The sequence below is a fragment of the Engystomops pustulosus genome, chromosome 1, assembly GCF_040894005.1.
Source record: "Engystomops pustulosus chromosome 1, aEngPut4.maternal, whole genome shotgun sequence".
NCBI lineage: Eukaryota > Metazoa > Chordata > Amphibia > Anura > Leptodactylidae > Engystomops > Engystomops pustulosus.
The window spans coordinates 67,286,129-67,304,973 of NC_092411.1; the positions used below are offsets into that span (position 1 = coordinate 67,286,129).

General features: G+C 40.2%; 1 protein-coding gene across 2 annotated transcripts in view; it reads left to right on the top strand.

Moving 5' to 3' along the window:
- CUX2 (cut like homeobox 2) overlaps nt 1-18,845 on the top strand; it is a 230,498-nt gene that overhangs the window by 131,086 nt on the left and 80,567 nt on the right. For both annotated transcript variants that reach the window (XM_072142885.1, XM_072142893.1), the window contains exon 4: nt 5,146-5,224. In XM_072142885.1, coding sequence (XP_071998986.1) covers nt 5,146-5,224 — 79 coding nt within the window. The remainder of the gene's footprint in view (nt 1-5,145; nt 5,225-18,845) is intronic.

Below are 18,845 nucleotides of genomic sequence, written 5' to 3' on the forward strand. Positions count from 1 at the left end.
ATGCAATTACTCCTTTTAACTACATTGCTTTGAGTAACTTAATTTAGGATGAAGCGTCTGCTAAATGTTGTTTCATCAACAACCCTTTCGTTACCCTCCTCTTCTCATAGCAGTGGCTGAGCCCCTTCCTCCCTTTTCCATGGCGTCTATTAGTCTGAGCTGCCAATGATTTAACCTCCCACTCTGGCTATTGTCTATGCTAGTGTGGAGTTTGCCCCTCTGCACTTCTCCTGCTTTCTTGGAAACCCTGTGCCAGATCTGCACGCTAACAAATTAATTAAATTCTTTATGATTATATTCACTGTCCTTCCTCCCAGATGGAAAGCTGCAGTCTCAGAGCATAAATAGACAGGGGGAGTGGGAAGATATTCATGGGAGTTGGGGCAGACAGCTTATCAACACAATATACAATCAATAGCGCTGAAGTCAGTCGTCATTTTATAAAACAGGATAGCTGATCATAAGTGCTCCTTATATCCTTCTGCGGGAAGCCATTTCCAGTGGAACAATTTTTCTGTGTCTGAATATAATGACCATGTGTTCTGCTTCTTCTGTAATATCAATTATTGAGAATTGCCTGAGAGTGTCATGTTGCCAGCAGTACCATTCGTGAAAGGACCATCAATGACATCACAACTCACGCTCACAGCTTAATGCACCAAGACTAAGATTTGTACCATTTTTGGAAAATATGATTGGTTCTGCAAAACACCATTAAAAGAGTTGTCTGACTCAAATGCATAGCTGTTTTAATGTAGCTTTGCATTAAAATAAATACCCTGAATTACCAAGATTGTAGTTCTGCTCCCCTATAAGGGACAGCGTTACCCCCCGCTACTCCTGTGCTATTACTTGTGACATGGGTGAGTGTCATTCATTCATTATAGTTCCCACTTTGGGTAAAATGTTAGGTCTTCGACTACTTTGATGCTGAACTTTCTTCACTAGGTTACTAAATTAAGGATTTTTTTTTATAAACTACATTTATATTATGCACTTTAGGAGATTTTTTCCGGGGGTAACTTACTGTCTGATTCACACTGCCTCTTGTCCTTTTTATATGTTTTTATAACATATATAACCTTGGCTTTAATTAATTCCCAAAATTGGGATATAATTGGTATCATATTCTAGTTAACTAAACCAAGGCTTGGTGATTGAGTGGGGACACAGGAGCCACTATGGCCATTTAAACATAGCATATACTAGATTAATGGCAGTAAATTCTGCATGGTTTCCCCCATCAGTGTTTGCAATTTGTTATTCCCCTATCGGCTCCCAGCTAAATTTGGATTGTAGTTGGAACCTGTGACACCAGTTACCTGGGTCCTGCCTACACATTTATGTATGTCCCCAGCTTCAGCGCCAAGACTGAAGGTCACAGGGCATCCTTACCTTTGTTTCGGATTGCTATTTTGCCTTGGACCCTGACCTTGGCTTCAGTATTGGATTTTGCTTTTGTCTTGCTCCTATTATCGATTTATCTCCTGATACCTTTTTCCCACACTTAATTATGACCGCTGACCTCTCGTCTGACCCCTGACATATCCATCTAATCATGTAGCTTGTTGCATCCCGACTGTTTTGACTTGTTTTGACATTGTGATTTAATATGAGTTACAATGTAGAAATGTAGAGTAACTATGTTGTCTATTTATTTCAACCATGTCAAAGAGGAGATTGATGTTTTTACGTTCTAACATTAACACTTAATATTTATGGCATCTTCATTAGGAGCTTCAGACAAATTGTAATTCTTTGTTGGTGCCACTCTAAGTCACCAGTTTTTATGTTGTCTATGTATCATAGAAAAGTAAATGTTACAAAAAGACATCAGTCTATCATGTCCAACCTATTATGTATTTATTACAATTTCATCAACTCAATGTCATACTAGTTATTTTTTGACATTTGTATATATAGCCGGATGACAGATGTTTAGGCAACTGACACTTGCATTATTAAACTAAGTTCAAATCTAGTTTTGTGAACACATTCAGCTTGTATAACAGGAAAGCCGCCAACATACACGCTGAATGTGTCCATAGAAAATATACTGGCAGGTGGAGGCCTCCTTTTGGCCTCCGTCTGCTCATTATACTTTGTGTCCAGCAGGAAACACAGGATGGAAATTTTTCATCCTGCTGTAAAAAGCCTTAGAACATATTATTGTGCACTTATGTTACTTACATTTGTCTGTTGCATGAATTGATTAAAGAAAATCTCTAGCAGAAATAAAAACTTTTCAGAACTTCATTTCCTGCCTGTGTACAACTCTGTACATCTTTTATATGACATAAAGGGATCACTGAGATAGTGTGTGGGTAATAAAATCTAACTTTTATTAATGATGATTTAAATTGCCCCAATGTATAAAATTGTATTAGTACTGCGAGCACTGTTTTATTGCTCACATCCAAAAACAGGGACTGAAGCATCCAGTGGATGTGTTTCACATGTGCAAGCAAATGTTACAATATTCAAGATTCCTGGATATATAACTTGGGCATGTCAGTCACAGGATATCTAGAAACACACTTTGTTGCGTTGTCAATGGAAGGGGTTCATTACACTTATCAAATCCCATGTCACATAGTGAACATACGTGCCCCCTTATCTGCCCTGAAGTGCTGACATAAAACACTCGTCTACGTTCTCATCTTCTCAAACTCTACACATTTCGCCCAAGATATATGGGCTCATCAGGAGGACAAGGAGCGATGAGTTTATAACTGAAGTATCAACAGTTCAATACAGTAACAGAAAATAATATGTTTACATGAATCATACAGAACCGTGCAAAGGTATTCGTCCTTTTTGTACTTTTCTACTTTTTGCAACATTTCAGGCTTCACACATAAAGATAAAAATAAGAATCAACAAGAAGTGGGACACAATTGTGAAGTGGAACGAAATTTATTGGATATTTTAACCGCCCTCTTCATGCTCATGCTAGCACCGATCACTGCTGTTAACCCTTTGATCGCCGTCGGCAAAGTGTGGGCGCCGGCATCTTGGCACAGATCGTCGCTCCCTGTGATGTCATCGGGGAGCCGCGATCCATTGACATGACAGCCTCGGGTCACACAAAGATCCGGGGCTATCATGATCTAGGCTATCTATTACAATGTGCGATTTGCACATTATAATAGATGGTGTGCAAAATGCCCATATACTGCCATACTGTAGTATGGCAGCATATGGTAGGATCAATCAGACAACCTAGGGTTAAAGTAAAAAATAAAAATAAAAAAAGTATAAAAAAAAAATTATATTTAAAAAACCTAAAAATTCAAATCCCCTTTTTCCCCTAGGAGTCATATAAATATAAATGAACAGTAAAAATCATAAACGCATTAGGTATCGGCGCGTCCGAAAATGCTCGATCCATCAAAATATAGTAACGTTATTTCACTAAGTTTAATTCCATAACGAAAAATAGCGCCATTTTGCCATTTTGAAAAATATTTTAAATTCAATAAAAAGTGATTGAAAGGTCGTACGGTCCTAAAAATTAGGGCATTAAAAACGTCATCAAAAGTGGCCAAAAAAATGACACCACCCACAGCTCTGCACACCAAAGTATGAAAATGTTATTAGCGTCAGAAGACGGTAAAATCAAAAATTTTCTTTTGTGCCGGAGGTTTTAATTTTTGTATAAAAACATTATATACCCGTGATCGTACTGACCCAATGAAAGAAGTAGACCTGTCATTTGGGGCGCACAGTGAAAGCCCTAAAATCCATGCCCACAAGAAATGGCGCAAATGTGTTTTTTCATCATTTTTACTCCATTCAGAATTTTTTTCCCGCTTTCCAGTATACAGCTTAGAATATTAAATACCTCCCTTATGAATTGCAATTTGTTACGCTGAAAACAAGCCCATACACAGCTCTTTACATGGAAAAATAAAAGAGTTATTGATTTTTGAAGGTGGGGAGTGAAAAATAAAGACACAAAAACGAAAAAGGGCTTGGTCCTTAAGGGGTTAAACTTTTGTAAAAAAATAATAAATTGCAAAGGGGTGAGTGCTATATTATTTGACCCCTTTACTTTCAGTGCAGCAAACTCACTCCAGAAGTTCAGTGAGGATCTCTGAATGATCCAATGTTGTCCTAAATGATGATAATAAATATAATCCACCTCTGTATAATCAAGTCTCCGTATAAACACATGCTCTGTGATAGTCTGCGGGTTCTGCATCATGAAGACCAAGGAACACACTAGGCAGTTCTGTCATACTGTTGTGGAGACGTTTAAGGGAACATGTCAGCAGAAATTGACGTAATAAACCACTACCAGTATGTCATCAAGCAGCTGAACAGCTGAATGCTTCAGTACAGCATCACATGAGCAGAAGAGACTGTTAAGATTGTACCAGATTTATTAATATGTTGTTCTAGAATATGATGGAAAATGCAAGGCTTACTCATAGATCTAGACACTGTGACAGTGGTAATTTTCTTATATTTGTTATCTATAACCTCCTTTCTTCTAAAATAAACTTATAAAAATCTACCCTAGCCCCCCTGTGATCTGGCTTTACAGACTGTTATACTGTCTCACCCTCCCCCTTCTCTCTCAGCTGTGATATTACAGCAGGAAGGGCTGATTGCATAAGTGCTGAAGAAGAGTGGGGGGGGGGGAAGAGGTGGCGAAACAGTGTACCAGTCTGTACAGCCGGATCACAGATGCTGATTTTAGAAGGAGGGAGGCAGAGGAAGTTTCAGTACACACTGGGAGGGGAGAAGTGCTTCTGCTCAGTTTTACAGCCGGTGAAGCTGAGGCTGATTACTGACATCATATATTGTCAGTAGGAGAGGCAATGATAGTTGTATTATCTATTGTAAACCCTTCTCTGATGTGAATGAGGTGCCCCTGGATGGAAAACTTACAGAACTTTTTAGGGTCAGTCTAATTTTTTAGGCATTGTCAGCCACAATATCATAATTTTATTATAGATGGTGACATCTATATATACATAATACATACACAAACTTTGCTTTTCTTTGGCACCGTGGCATGCATATTTTACACATATATAAAGTAGCAGCAAGACAGATGTGTTGCATCAAAGTATTGATGATCTGTATTATCTGATATGTAGTTGTATAATATGTATTTCTGTTTGGCTTTTCTACCAGGTTGTTGCACTTAGTAAAAGAAGCAAAGAAGCAGAGGCCGCCTTCCTCAGTGTATACAAGCAACTCATTGAAGCACCAGGTGATCTTTTCTTATACTTCATTATTTTGTGTTCATTTCCTTAGCACTTATTTAAAGGAAACCTACCGTAAGGAATACACTAACTTAAGGTATTCCTGATGGTAGATTCCTTTCCCCTTTTCTAAGCCCCACACCCTACCCTGTCTTTATCTATATAATCATTTTGCCCTGTCTAACTAAATAATAACTTTTTCTTTCTTATAAGTAAATTAACTTCAGATTCTACTGGGGTGTGGAGTAGCCTTAGCTCCCGGTACTCGTCTGGCTACTCCACACCCCAGTAGACTCTGAAGTTAATTATCATAAAAGAAAGATAACATTTTTATTGGAGAGGGGAAAAAGACTAAATAAAGACACCTCCCTGTGTGTCCTGTAACGCTCTTCAGCCCGTGTCCAGGCATGCGTGATAACTTCCAACCCACTGCCGACTGCTCTCTGGAGCTCCAGAAAAGAGGTGGAAGTTATTGCACATGTTATTGCGCATGGGCAGGGGCTGAAGCGGCGAAGAGCGCTGCGGGACACGCAGGGAGGTGTCTTTATCTAATCTTTTTTCCCTATCTAACTAAAAATAAAAAGTTTATCTTTCTTTTATGTAAATTAACTTTAGAGGCTATTGGGGAGTGGAGTAGCCCGGCCAAGTGCCTGGAGCTAAAACTACTCCACGTCCCAGTAGCTTAGAAGAGGGAAAGAAATCCACCATCATGGAATTCCTGAATACTTTTATTAGAAGCAGTTTAACAGGCGTTTTTCAAATGTTTTTAAATTATAGATATTTTCGTCATGGCTTTAAAGGAAATCAGCCACTGCTGTAATAATAAGCACTGCTCACTTACATACTGCTGTGGTGCTGCTGCTGAAGAATCTGTAAAGCTGAAGCCCGGGAAAGGTGCATTTGTGGAGAAAAAGACTTTTAAAATCCTTGTACACGGCAGCCCTGGAGGGCCTGAGGGAGGCGGGGAACAGTCTGGGCGCTCACTATATGCATAATTATGCAGTTGTAATTATTCATATAGGGAGTGGCCAAGCTGTTTTCCGCCTCCTGCTCCAGGACTGCCGTATACAAGGAATTTAAAAGTCTTTTTCTCCATAACCGGACAGTTCCTGGGCTTCATCCTTACAGATTCTTCACTGGCAGCACCACAGCAGTGTTATAGTGAGTGGTGCGCATAACCACTGTATAGAAGTGGTTGATTTCTTATAATTATTTCATTAAATGTACTTAGTCATAAGTCTTTTTTAACAAATCACCAATAAATATTTTTTGGGGGATTCTAATTTTGATTATGTTTTTGGAAAAGCATTATGCAGTATTAGGGCTTTTATCAGTGTTTTCCTAGAGTTACTAATCATATGATGTTATAATAGTGACCATTAGAAGTTATGACTTTTAGAAAATGGTCATGAACGGTACTCATTCTCCTTGAAGATGTCATTAGGGTGGAGGAGGAATAAGTGGGTTCTGCATCTCAGCTTCAGTGTTTCAATTAACATTTGCATTCAAGTGTCATTACTTTCCCCCATACGGCAGTCTAAATCCAGGAGCATTCTTAGATATACACTTGATGCATGCACTAGCTTGCCTTGTAGATAGCTCGATTTCAGTAAATGACCCTAATGACATGCGCAGTTAGCACTTACACACTTGGGGATCTGCGCCGTTATATAGTAGGCTTTCTGGCTAATATTTTTGTTAATTATGAATGGGCTGCAATAGCGCAGCTTTTCCAGGATGGCACATCAATGCGAGCTGTGGCCAGAAGGTTTGCTTTGTCTGTTTGGTAGTGTCCAGAGGCCAGAGTCGCTACCAGGAGATACACAAGTACACCAGGAGATGTGGAGGGGGCCGTAGGAGGGCAACAACCCAACAGCAGGACCACTACCTCCCCTTTGTGCAAGCAGGAATAGGAGGAGCACTGCCAGAGCCTTGCAAAATGACTTCCAGCAGCCACAAATGAGCATGTGTCTGCACAAACAGTTACTATACTCATGGAGTCGGTTTCTATCTGGGCCAGACATCCACAGATGGGAGTTGTGCCCACAGCCCAACACAGTGCAGGAAGCTTGGCATTTTCCAGAGAACAACAAGATTGGCTAATTTGCCACTGGCGCCCTGTGATCTTCACAGACGAAAGCAGGTTCACACTGAGCACTTGTGACAGACTTAACAGTCTGGAGACGCTGTGGAGAGCGATATGCTGCCTGCAACATCTGCACAGCCCTCCATGTGCTCGCCAGAGGTATCCTGACTACCATTGGATACCAAGATGGGTTACCCTGACCGCTTGTGAGACTGGTTCGGTTGACCCTAGGTTCCTCCCAATGCAGGACAATGCTAGACCTCATGCGGCTGGAGTGTGTCAGCAGTTCCTACAAGATGAAGGCATTGAAGCTATGGACTGGCCTGTTAGTTCCCCAGACCGGAATCTGATTGAGCACATCTATAAAATCATGTCGCGCTCTATCCACCATTGAAGTTGGCGGACACTTTAGCCCGGGCCTGGGAGGAGATCCCTCAGGAGACCTGAGAACATTATCAGGAGCGTGCCGAGGCATTGTAGGGAGGTCATACAGGCACATGGAAGCCACACACAACACTGAGCCTCATTTTGCCTTGTTTTAAGTTGATTAATAAATTTGATTTCTATTGATGATTTTTTTGTGTGATTTTGTTGTACAGCACATTCAACTGTGTACAGAACAAAGTATTCAATGAGAATATTTCTTTCATTCATATCTAGGATGTGTCATTTGAGTGTTCCCTTTATTTTTTGAGCAGCGTGTGTGTGTGTATATATAAAGTGTGTCTCATATTTGAGTATATACAGTATATCAGTCTATGGAGAACCAGGAGAATGAGGCTTGGCTGTTTATTAATACTACTATGTGTAGCTTCAGTAATCAGATCATTTGATATGGTAAGGAATAGGGTCTTACTGGCAGCTTGAGTGTAAATCAGCCACACAATTGTAAAGTGCAATAATACTGTCTCAGCTTTATAAATGTACCAGCTTCATAGCTCTCTGGGTTTTCTGGGGTCTCCAGTAGTCTGTCAACACAAATCTTCTGAAGATCCAGCCTGACTGATGTGATTGCTCAGCAAGAATGTTGATTGGCGTTCTCACTGCTCCTGTAATTAGACAACGAGAAAATCGTAAATCTTTTGATATTGTTCACACAGCAGCAAAATGTGTTAAAAAGCATAATTAATGTCACTGTTATGGTGGATGGTTTCATTTCAGTTTCTCTGTGACTCTGAAGGTGACGGCAGATACAACACCTACATGTGAGCTTTTGTCTGCTTCCCGTTAATAAAGTGTTTATTAACACCTCATCTGCCAACGAGGGAAATAAAAGCAGCTCTAAATTATTTCCCTAGATTGAATCATCTGCTCCAGGTGTTACAGGCCTGGTGTCTATGTAACAGGCCAGACTGTCCCTGGGTTTCGTACAAGGTAGGTTCTTTAGGTTTGCTCTTAAAGGAAAACTACCACTTAGGTGGCAATGATTTAAACTAAATATACTTACAGCTTCTGCTTTTCTTCTTTATAACAGAACATCTCTTCATTAGACTTTAAAGGAAACCTACTACCACGGATCTACCTATTAAGGTAGATTGGGTGGTAGGTGCCTCTATTGTACGTGAGGATAGCCCTTTTAAGGGCAAATCCCTACGTCCCCTGTATCTTTTTATAACTTTTATTTCCCTAATATTCTAATTTTCTAAAGAGGCTACTGGGATGTGAAGTAGCAGAGCTGAGGCTACACAGCGCAGCTACTGCACTCCCCAATAGCCTTTTTGATCCTCCTACTAGATATCACCGGCATGCAGCTACAAGGAGCTGTACGCCCTCATCCGCGAAGCCAAACGCAGGCCCACGGCTGCACGGTCACTGCTCTGAAGCCGGAGCTACTGGGCATGTGCAGAACTCCTGCTTCCCGGAAGATATCTGGTAGGGGGATCAAAGGGGCTACTGGAGCATGGAGTAGCCCCACTGTGTAGCCTCAGCTCCGGCTACTCCACACCCCAGTAGCCTCTTTAGAAAATTAGAATATTAGGGAAATAAAAGGGCTATCCTCACGTACAATAGAGGCACCTGCCACCCGACCTACCTTAATAGTCGATCCGTGGTGGTAGGTTTCCTTTAAATGGCTGTACTGCAGAAAAAAAATTTCTTTTAATCATATGCTTATTAGCCGCTGGCGCTCCTGTGCACGTCACCCAGCAGTCTTTCACCTCCTAGTTATACACATCTACTGTGTGCTATCATCCACGTACTTCCTTCCACACGTCTGCCCGAGAGGCAGTGATGTCCCCCACCTCTCCTAGCTGATGCGGCGGCTTGAACAGGTGGAAGGCAGTACATGCGCAAGACTTCCCGTGATCTGGGTGACGTCACCGGCTCTCGGGCAGAGTAGTGGGAGGAATTGGATGGAAATGATAGCACGCAGTAAGTCTGCATAATTAGGAAGTGAAGGAGTGCTGGGCAGCCTGTGTGATTTGCACAGGAGTTCTTTGTGCTATTAAGCATATCTTTAAAAGTATTTCCTTTCCGCGATACAACCATTTAAAGCCTAATGAAGAGATATTCTGTTATAAAGAAGAAAAGCCTGAGCAAATGATGGAAATAGCAGTGTTTAGGGAGCGGCGTTCTGGATTTGTGAACTAAATGGAAGCGGTAAAGCAATAAGGATCCTGTGGATGGATTGGTAGTTTTCCTTTAAGTTTCATTTGTATGTAAGTCGCAACAGATATATTTTGTAAATGTTACTCCCGACAACAAATTTGAGTTCCCTGTGACTATTGGACTTTCTCAATTTTGGGTTGTCATAAGAAAAAAGATTAATAATTAAGCAGACAAGTCGTGGACTGCCCGTACATTATATTTCTAGGAGGCATGGTAGTATGTTATTATCTTATACCTCTGGTTCTCTTTTTACAAATTGCCATCTGCGAACAAACCCTTTAGGATCAAACCTATGTTTTAAAACTTAAATTTTATTTACGGACTGTATAAATGCACATTGACTCCAGCACATTCAAAGTTGTGAATGGCACTAATGTTATTTAATATTCCTGTTCTATACGCCTGTGCAGTTATAGCGCAATATTACACCATGCAGGCCAGAACCTACTGATATATGCAGAGGAAGGGTTTACATCATAGCTTGGCGCATGATGAGCCAACGTATGATAATTCACCCCCTTTTGTCTCCAGATGGTTCACAATCACTGTTTTAAGCATCAGACACTTAGTCCTAATCTGTTCCAGATTTCAATCTAATTTTCAACACAGTCATAGTCTAATATTTAGATACATTTAGTATATCTACCCAATGAGACACAAAGCTATATAGTAATAGTATACATTGATTTGCACAAATGTGTTGGTAAACAACCTATTTAGAGTTCAACTTAAAGGTGAACTTATTCCGTGCAGGCTGGGCACAGTTTGCTATTGTATGTTATGGCATCCACCATATTCCATATCTAATGTAATTAACCACCCAGCAATCTTCAGAATTGTCTATCAAAGAAGAGTTACATAGCGATGTTACAACTATTAGAGAACACTTTGTCTAATTAGCTAGTCCCATAATCTGTTAGAATGCTAACAGGTTTTGACAAACAGATGTGGAATTGGTAATAACGCAATGTTCTCCAAATATAAAGAAGCTGCTTTGAGCTTGTTAAGCCCACATTGCTCAGCATACGCTACAACTTGGCAAACTCTACATAGACTATTAGCCTTTTTCAGTCAGCCATCTGCGCACTGAAAGTGGTTGGGTAATATTTTTGTTCAGTTAGTCATCTTTTCAACCCAATGTGTTATTATTGAGATTATGCAGAGACCTCGCTTCATACTCCCATCTAGCTGCATTAAATGGCATGGCTAGTATCTAGTTAGTATTGTCATGGTTATGTAACATATCTACGGGATATGCATAAATACCAGACAAATGTGGATCCCTACTCTGGAACCTATCTATCTCAAAGGCAGTGGATTGTTGACCTCCTCCCCATGACTGGGCTGAACAGAGAGTTGCTCCTGTATTGTTATGTATTTATGGCAAATCCTGTTGATATATTGTAGATACTCAACATGACAGTACCCCTTTAATGGTAACATTGTATCTTGGCGTAATTTGAATCAGCAAATACCAAAAATTTGCCGCATCTGCAGAATTCTTTGGCTAAAATTTGGCCATGCCTTCTTTGGTGTTTAGTTTATCTTTTACATACGTTTTCAATAGCAATTTATTTCCTGATCATTGACTCGTGCACATGCTCTGGATTGTTTGTCAGCAGAATAATTTGTTTTTGTAGGGATGAAAACGTATGTTTCTTGACAGATTTGCTGCCAACACTAATAGAAATAAATGGTTGCAGAGTTGACCCCCAATAAGCACCCAGTTTAAATCCTTCTTTTAACGAATTGTGACTTATGAGTATGTTACAAGTCCATTAAGGGATTATGGAGAGGGCTCACGGGCTCCATCGAACTGGGTGTTTGCTACATATTGCAGCAAATACCCATCGGTAACACAGGTGAGCCTTTGACTGCCGCCGGGAAAACCACAGAGAGTTAATTTAACCCTTGAGGCGGAGACGACTGGAGTAAACTCCTGAACACAGAGATTTTCTGGATTCTAATGCTAAATACCACTATTTCCAATTGCAGGAATGCCAGAAATTATATTATTTCTATATATTAAGTGTTAATCCTGTATGTATTTAACATACATTTTTAAAGTTTGTATTGTATGTATGTTCTGTGCTGACCACCGGCACATATGGTGTTAAGGGGGACGGTTTCCCTCTTCTGATATTGCTAGTGGTTGGTATTGATGATCCCTCATATGTGGACCTTAGTTGTATTTTTGCAACCCCTGTTTTGTTAATTTTTATTTTGAAATTTTAAGTGGCTTCTGTCCCCATTTACAACTTTATACTGCGATAGTGGATATTACTTGTTATATTATCTGCTTGTTATATATGGTTTACTCATTGGAGATGCACTCAGAGGGTGTTTAGTCAGTGTATATATGTATATTTTGTTATACTCTGTTGGATTTTAATGGGGTGTTTTTAATTTGTGTGTTTTACATAAAATAAAGTTATATATTTGACTAATCATGTATGAGAATTACTTGTACTTTTGGCAAATATTTATTTAAAAATGAAGGTTTCAAATTGTAGGTTTTGTGGTTGCTTTAGTGGTCCATATACAACCATTTTCGAGTAGATTTTGACTATTTCAGGTTCAGGTGTACTATACTATTTTTTCAGGTTTATTTTTTGTAATGCCCAACTTTTTTCCCCTATATCAGTGATGGCGAACCTTTTAGCGGCCGAGTGCCCAAACTGCAACCCAAAACCCCCCTTATTTATCGCGAGGTGCCAACCAAAAATTAAAGCAGTAACTTATTGCTCCCTGTTCAACAACTTTCAATCATATTGGCCTCCTGAGGACAGCAACACAGTAGAAAGAGGGAGAATTTTCATAATTTTAGCTTCTTTCCAGGGTCCTTCTGTACAGAGAAAATTGTGGGGCCAACAGGAGGTCCTCTAAAGATAATTCGGCCCACTTCCGACAGTCCCATGTAGCAAAGTAAGTATCAAAATATAACTGAAAGCAGCGTTTTTTAAGTTGCTTGGAATTACAGGAAGATTCTTTGAGTTCTGTCTGGTGTGCTGGGGCGATGGCCCGGGTGCCCACAGAAAGGGCTCTGAGTGCCACCTCTGGCACCCGTGCCATAGGTTTGCCATCACTGCCCTATATGTTAACTACATATGCATACTTTGCCTAACTTGGGGGGAGGGGGTTTAGCTGTTGGTTAAAACGGCTACATTCTGATGACTGCTATCTAATGCTCATTTCCAGAATAAACTTACTATAGCTTACATTCAAATGTATTGATTCTTTAATGAAAGAAGATGAGTTCATGGGAGAGGATAATAAGCCAAGGACCACCAGGATCATTCAATTTACTTTTCTGCATCATTTTAAGGTCTGTTGATTTCCTGTTTCAGTCTTTTATCTTTACACAGTCTGGCGCTGTCAGCACAGATGCAACAGGGTCATAGTGTGTAGGGAAACACCTCCAACTGAATGTATGATTTTAACACTCAAAATTTATGATTTTACATAAAATCCAATGACTAAAACATTAAATAGTCATATTATAAGAGTGGTCAGATCCTCTTTATAGGAGCTGTATCAAGTCCCACTGTTATAGAATGTGAGAGGTCTTGGCAATCATATATGTATACACTATCTTGTGGACATGAGATGATTATAAAACTTGATAAACCCCTTTAAGTAAACTGATGTGAACAGAAAAATTCTAATATTAGCAAAATGTATGGATCTAGAAGTAGATAGCGCTATACAATGTGCAGTGACAGTGCTAAAAATGCAGGGTCCCACCAATGTATAATAAATTACCTATGTTAAAGATAAGTCATTAATTGTTAAAGTACCTCTTTAATAAAGCATTACTATTAATGAATTCATTAATTAAGAATTTTTAGATAGATACAGGTCCCACGTCTGGGACCTGCAGCAATCTTTAGTGGGCAGCAACCTCTTCAACCAGTGAATGAACAAGGGAGCTTTTGGATGACCCCTAATCTCCTGATCGGAACAGACTTTTAAAGGGGTAGGCCACTCTTTCACTTAAGTTGCTCACGTGCATTTACTACCTTGTGGATAATCTGTGAATGTTCAGTGTTCAAGTGATTCTGCAGTCCTGCACCTTACTTTCGTATTGTGTGCATACCATGCTTCTATGCTTCTTTCTTTACATCTGTGAGCTCTTCTAAATAGAAGGAGCTGTAGCAGGAGAGAATGACTCCTCCCAGCCCCTGTTTCTGTTTATGTCAGTGTGGACAGACCATGAGGAGAAATATACAGAGGGTGACACCATAAGGACTACTTAGAGCCGTGATGGCAGATGCTGAGATCAGGGAAGGACTGCAGCTTTTAAAGGACATATATACGTGCAGAGATGTGTCTAATGTAAGAGATTTATTGAAAAGTGGCCAACCCCTTTAACTTTTAGGACACAATTGTGTAAATGAAGAAAAATTTGTTAAATAAAGTTTGTAAATACAGATTCATATTATTATTATTTCTTTAGAATTGAACTGTTCAGGTTTGTGGACTGAGGACTGACATAGACAATGCAAACAGTACATTGTCAAAGTGAAGAATGCTATTATTTGCAGTTTGTCCAAAGCCCCGATAAAATGCAGACTTGTCCTGTAAACCCCGCTCATTCAGGTTGTCTACACCTTTGAAATCACAGGATATTGACAAAACAAGTCTGTAGCTAATGTTCACTGAAGCAGTAGATGAGTACGCTGCTCCTGAGAGAAGCACTGACCTGTCCACATACAGGTGATAATATTGGCAACAAAAGGGCTGCGAGTGACGAGGGCTGCGGCATTATGTCAACACACAGAAAAACAATGACTAAGAATGACTTCTAACTGCTAACATTTATGCATCTGCCTATTCAGTAATGGAAAAAATCTATTTAACTGTTCAGTAATGTATAAACCTCAATTCTGATTAATCTGGTCCCAAGTAGAGATGTGTGCTGGATTTAGACTATGCTCATTAATATAGCCAGGAGACTGATGTATTCTTTCACAACTAATGATAGCAAAATAGACAACTTTTTGGTCACATTTAGGTTATCAATAGTTCTGAACATGTTGTCTTAATATGTGATCCACTGTAATTACTGTGGGAATAAAAATCTGAATAAAAATACTGGTGTATTTTTCAGTAGGTTATTAATATTTCATATTGAAACTTAGATTATCTCTAGAATATTAAATGTAAGTGCCCGAACATTGGGGAACACTTACTTACCCGTCCGGAGGAGTTCACAGAAAGTGCATTGTCTGACGATCATGCACTCTGCTGCAATTCACAAAGATCATGCGTCCGATATCCTGCATGTGTCCTGCATTCCCTGCTCAGGTCAGACGGAGTGCACTTTCTTCTTCTTCCTGGTGCATGTAAGTGCTTGAACTTGCGACACAATTTGAAAGTTAAATCCCGTGCCCAGTCCCAATCAGTCGAATCATTTGATGGCACGCCACCCAATTTCTGTTGCAGGAAAGCCAGCACAGCTGCGCCAAAATCCATTCGCGTAAGGCACAATCCCGTTAAATATCTGTCACAGCCGTGCAAAACCCGAAAACGTCAGATAGCGCAACGAAAGTATGTCCGTGAAGCTTTAGTAAATAAGCCCCATTGTCTTAAAATGGTACAAGTGAAATTGGTTAGATCTATACATAGTGTTATTGTTTCTCACTACAAGGCGACTTAATTGGCTTATGTTCATGGACAGTATTCCTGTCTGAAACACGTTGACACTATTTATTATGTTGCAACCTTGGATATTTGGAATTTTGCGCCAATAAAAGAATTACTGAAGTTTCCCATGAGCTGGACTTTTAAGTTTATTTGCATGGTATACAGCCTTCACAGTGGGGAGGACTGTGCTTGGCTGGGAACAATCAGCGAGGAGGATGGTGAGCTGGATTTTATATTTTCTTGTGGCCTTAATTGGCAGTCTCTGTAAGGAGAACTTTTACTTCCCGACCTTAGTCACAAGCCTCTCACTCAGCCAAACCAGTTCCCTACACTGTACTGATGAGACCCAACCAAATTGAAACAGTGTTGTCTACAGTTGGGAGTCTGTTCCTTCTAGAATAGATTTACTGGTTTGGTTTTAATCCCGCATCATGTGAAAAGCCTTCCTGAAGGTCATGATTGATGTCAAGGGAGCTGCCTTACAAAGTAGCTAATAGATACGTGGTTTTCCCTATCCCATCCTGGAAAACACATTTGCATGTTTTCCCAAAATCCCTAAGTGGAGGCCAAATTAGGTGCTGGTAGAAACTAACCACAATGACTAGAAAGGAGGTGTGTGTCACACAACAATAGACTACATGCAGATGCTGTAGGTGAACAGTAGTCATAGAACACTAAATCTGAAAAAACCGAAGCGAGAAATTAGAAAAAAAGACAGGAGAGCAAGAATAAAGTGAGCTCGCAACAGAATACCCCATTGAATTTGAAAAATGAGAGATGGATATATTTTGAAAACTACTCTTTTATGTATCTGTAGAATTTTGAGCCTTGAACATTCATCTTGGTTGTGTCTTTGGCTGCGAGCACAAGTTTAGGTTTTCTGATGCAGTTTTTGAAACCAAAAACCCACGTGGATCATAATGAGTGAGAACAAATAATTGAGAGGTGCTACCCCTCTTTTTTAACACCAATTCTGGTTCGGACCTCAAAAACTGCCCTCAAGCTTTTTTTAAATTACAATTTTGTCCATTAATTGTCCTCTAGATTTGCAACACATCATACATAATCCTTTAGAGTTATCATAAAAATGTTATATTTTTCATCATTTTCCATACTATATAAATGCCACAATATGTACAACAGCATCAGCTTGTGGCCAGCTATTAAAATGCATGCTGTTCTATTGTATTGTGTGCTACTATGAATTCTATTGGAAAATACATTTTTTAACTTTTTAAGATTGACTAAATTTGTATCTTGCAACACAAAGTATTTTAACTCTGTATGCTCCATAATTCTATAGGGAGAGTTTGTGCCCACATACATGTCATGGATATCATGCTCATTCTGCCACTGAGCCTGGGCAAACAGCAGTAGGAGGCCACTTGTCCTTCATAGCCGGCTCCCTGCTATATCTGGACTGATCAAAGATTACTCCAGTCTTATCCCTAATGACCATTTAATAAAAAAATAAACACAGAAAATCACCTTGTTTATTCATTTATTATGTGAAAAAAACTAACACAAAGTAGGTATTGCTGTGTTTCCAATGAACTGAACCATAGGTTATATTAATTAACCAGCATAGTGATTGTAATGTATTAGAAAAAAAACAATAACTCTAATAAGTAGAAGCAGAGTACAAATGAGCTACAGAGATACTGGACGACTAACCACAAAATAAACAAAGATTTAAAGGAATAAAAAACAAGTTATGCTCAATCAGTAATTATGTTTTATTCTGCATGTAGGATGCACATTACTTCAATGGGACTTCAATTCACTTTCAGGTTTCATGTTTGTTTTTATTACGTAGCATGGATGCATTGTAAAAATTACTGTGTATACTCGAGTATAGGCTGAGATACCTAATTTTACCACAAAAAACTGGGAAAGCGTATTGACTCAAGTATAAGCCTCGAGTGGGAAATACAGCCGCTACTTTCTAATAAAATGTCCAGTAGTCTCCCCTCCTAAATAATATGTCCATAGCAGCCCCTCCAATGAATACAATGCCCAGCAGAGGGCCCCACTTAATAAAAGGTCCATCATAGTACCCCCATTAATAAAATCTCCGGCAGATTGATATTATGCCCAGCAGTGTTCCCCCATAAAGATCATGCCCAAAAGTGGCCCCATTGATAAAATGCCTAGCAGAGTGCCCCCATAGATATCATGCCCAGAAGAGTGCCCCCATAAAGATCATGCCCAGCAGAGTGCCCCCATAAATATCATGCCCAGAAGAGTTCCCCATAAAGATCATGCCCAGCAGTGTGCCCCCATTTATAAAATGTCCAGCAGAGTGTCCCCATAAAGATCATGCCCAGCAGATTGCTCCATTAATAAAATGCCCAGCAGAGTGCCCGCATAAATATCATGCAGAGAAGGGTGCCCATTAAGATCATGCCCAGCAGAGCGCCCCATTAATAAAATGCCCATCAGAGTGCCCCCATAAATATCATGCCCAGAAGAGTTCCCCATAAAGATCATGCCCAGCAGAATGCCCCCATATATAAAATGTCCAGCAGAGTGTCCCCATAAAGATAATGCCCAGCAGATTGCTCCATTAATAAAATGCCCAGCACAGTGCCCCCATAAATATCATGCCCAGAAGAGTGCCCCATAAAGATCATGCCCATCAGAGTGCCCCCATTAATAAAATGCCCATCAGAGTGCCCCCATAAATATCATGCCTCGAAGAGTTCCCCATAAAGATCATGCCCAGCAGATTGCCCCCATTAATAAAATGTCCAGCAGAGTGTCCCCATAAAGATCATGCCTAGCAGACTGCCCCCATTTATAAAATGCCCAGCAGAGTACCCTCAAATATCATGCCCAGCAGAATGCTTCCATTAATAAAAAGTCCAGCAGAGTGCCCACATAAAGATCATGCCCAACAGAGTGCCCACATTAATCAAATGTACAGCAGAGTTCTCCCATAAATATCATGCCCAGCAGAATGCTCCCATGAAGATCATGTCCAGCAGAGTGCCCCCATGAAGATCATGTCCAGCAGAGTGCCCCCATAAAGATCATGTCCAGCAGAGTGCCCCCATAAAGATCATGTCCAGCAGAGTGCCCCCATAAAGATCATGTCCAGCAGAGGGCTCCCTTAAAATAAAGTTAGTACTCACCCCCGGCGCTGACTCCCGGCATCCTCTTCTCCTTGCAGCACCTCTTCGGGTTCCAGGGCCAGGCCGACAGATGCACGTCTTTGCCCAGCCCGAAGACTTGCTGCGGGGAGAAGAGGATGCCGGGAGTCAGCCCTGGAGGGTTAGTACTAACTTGAT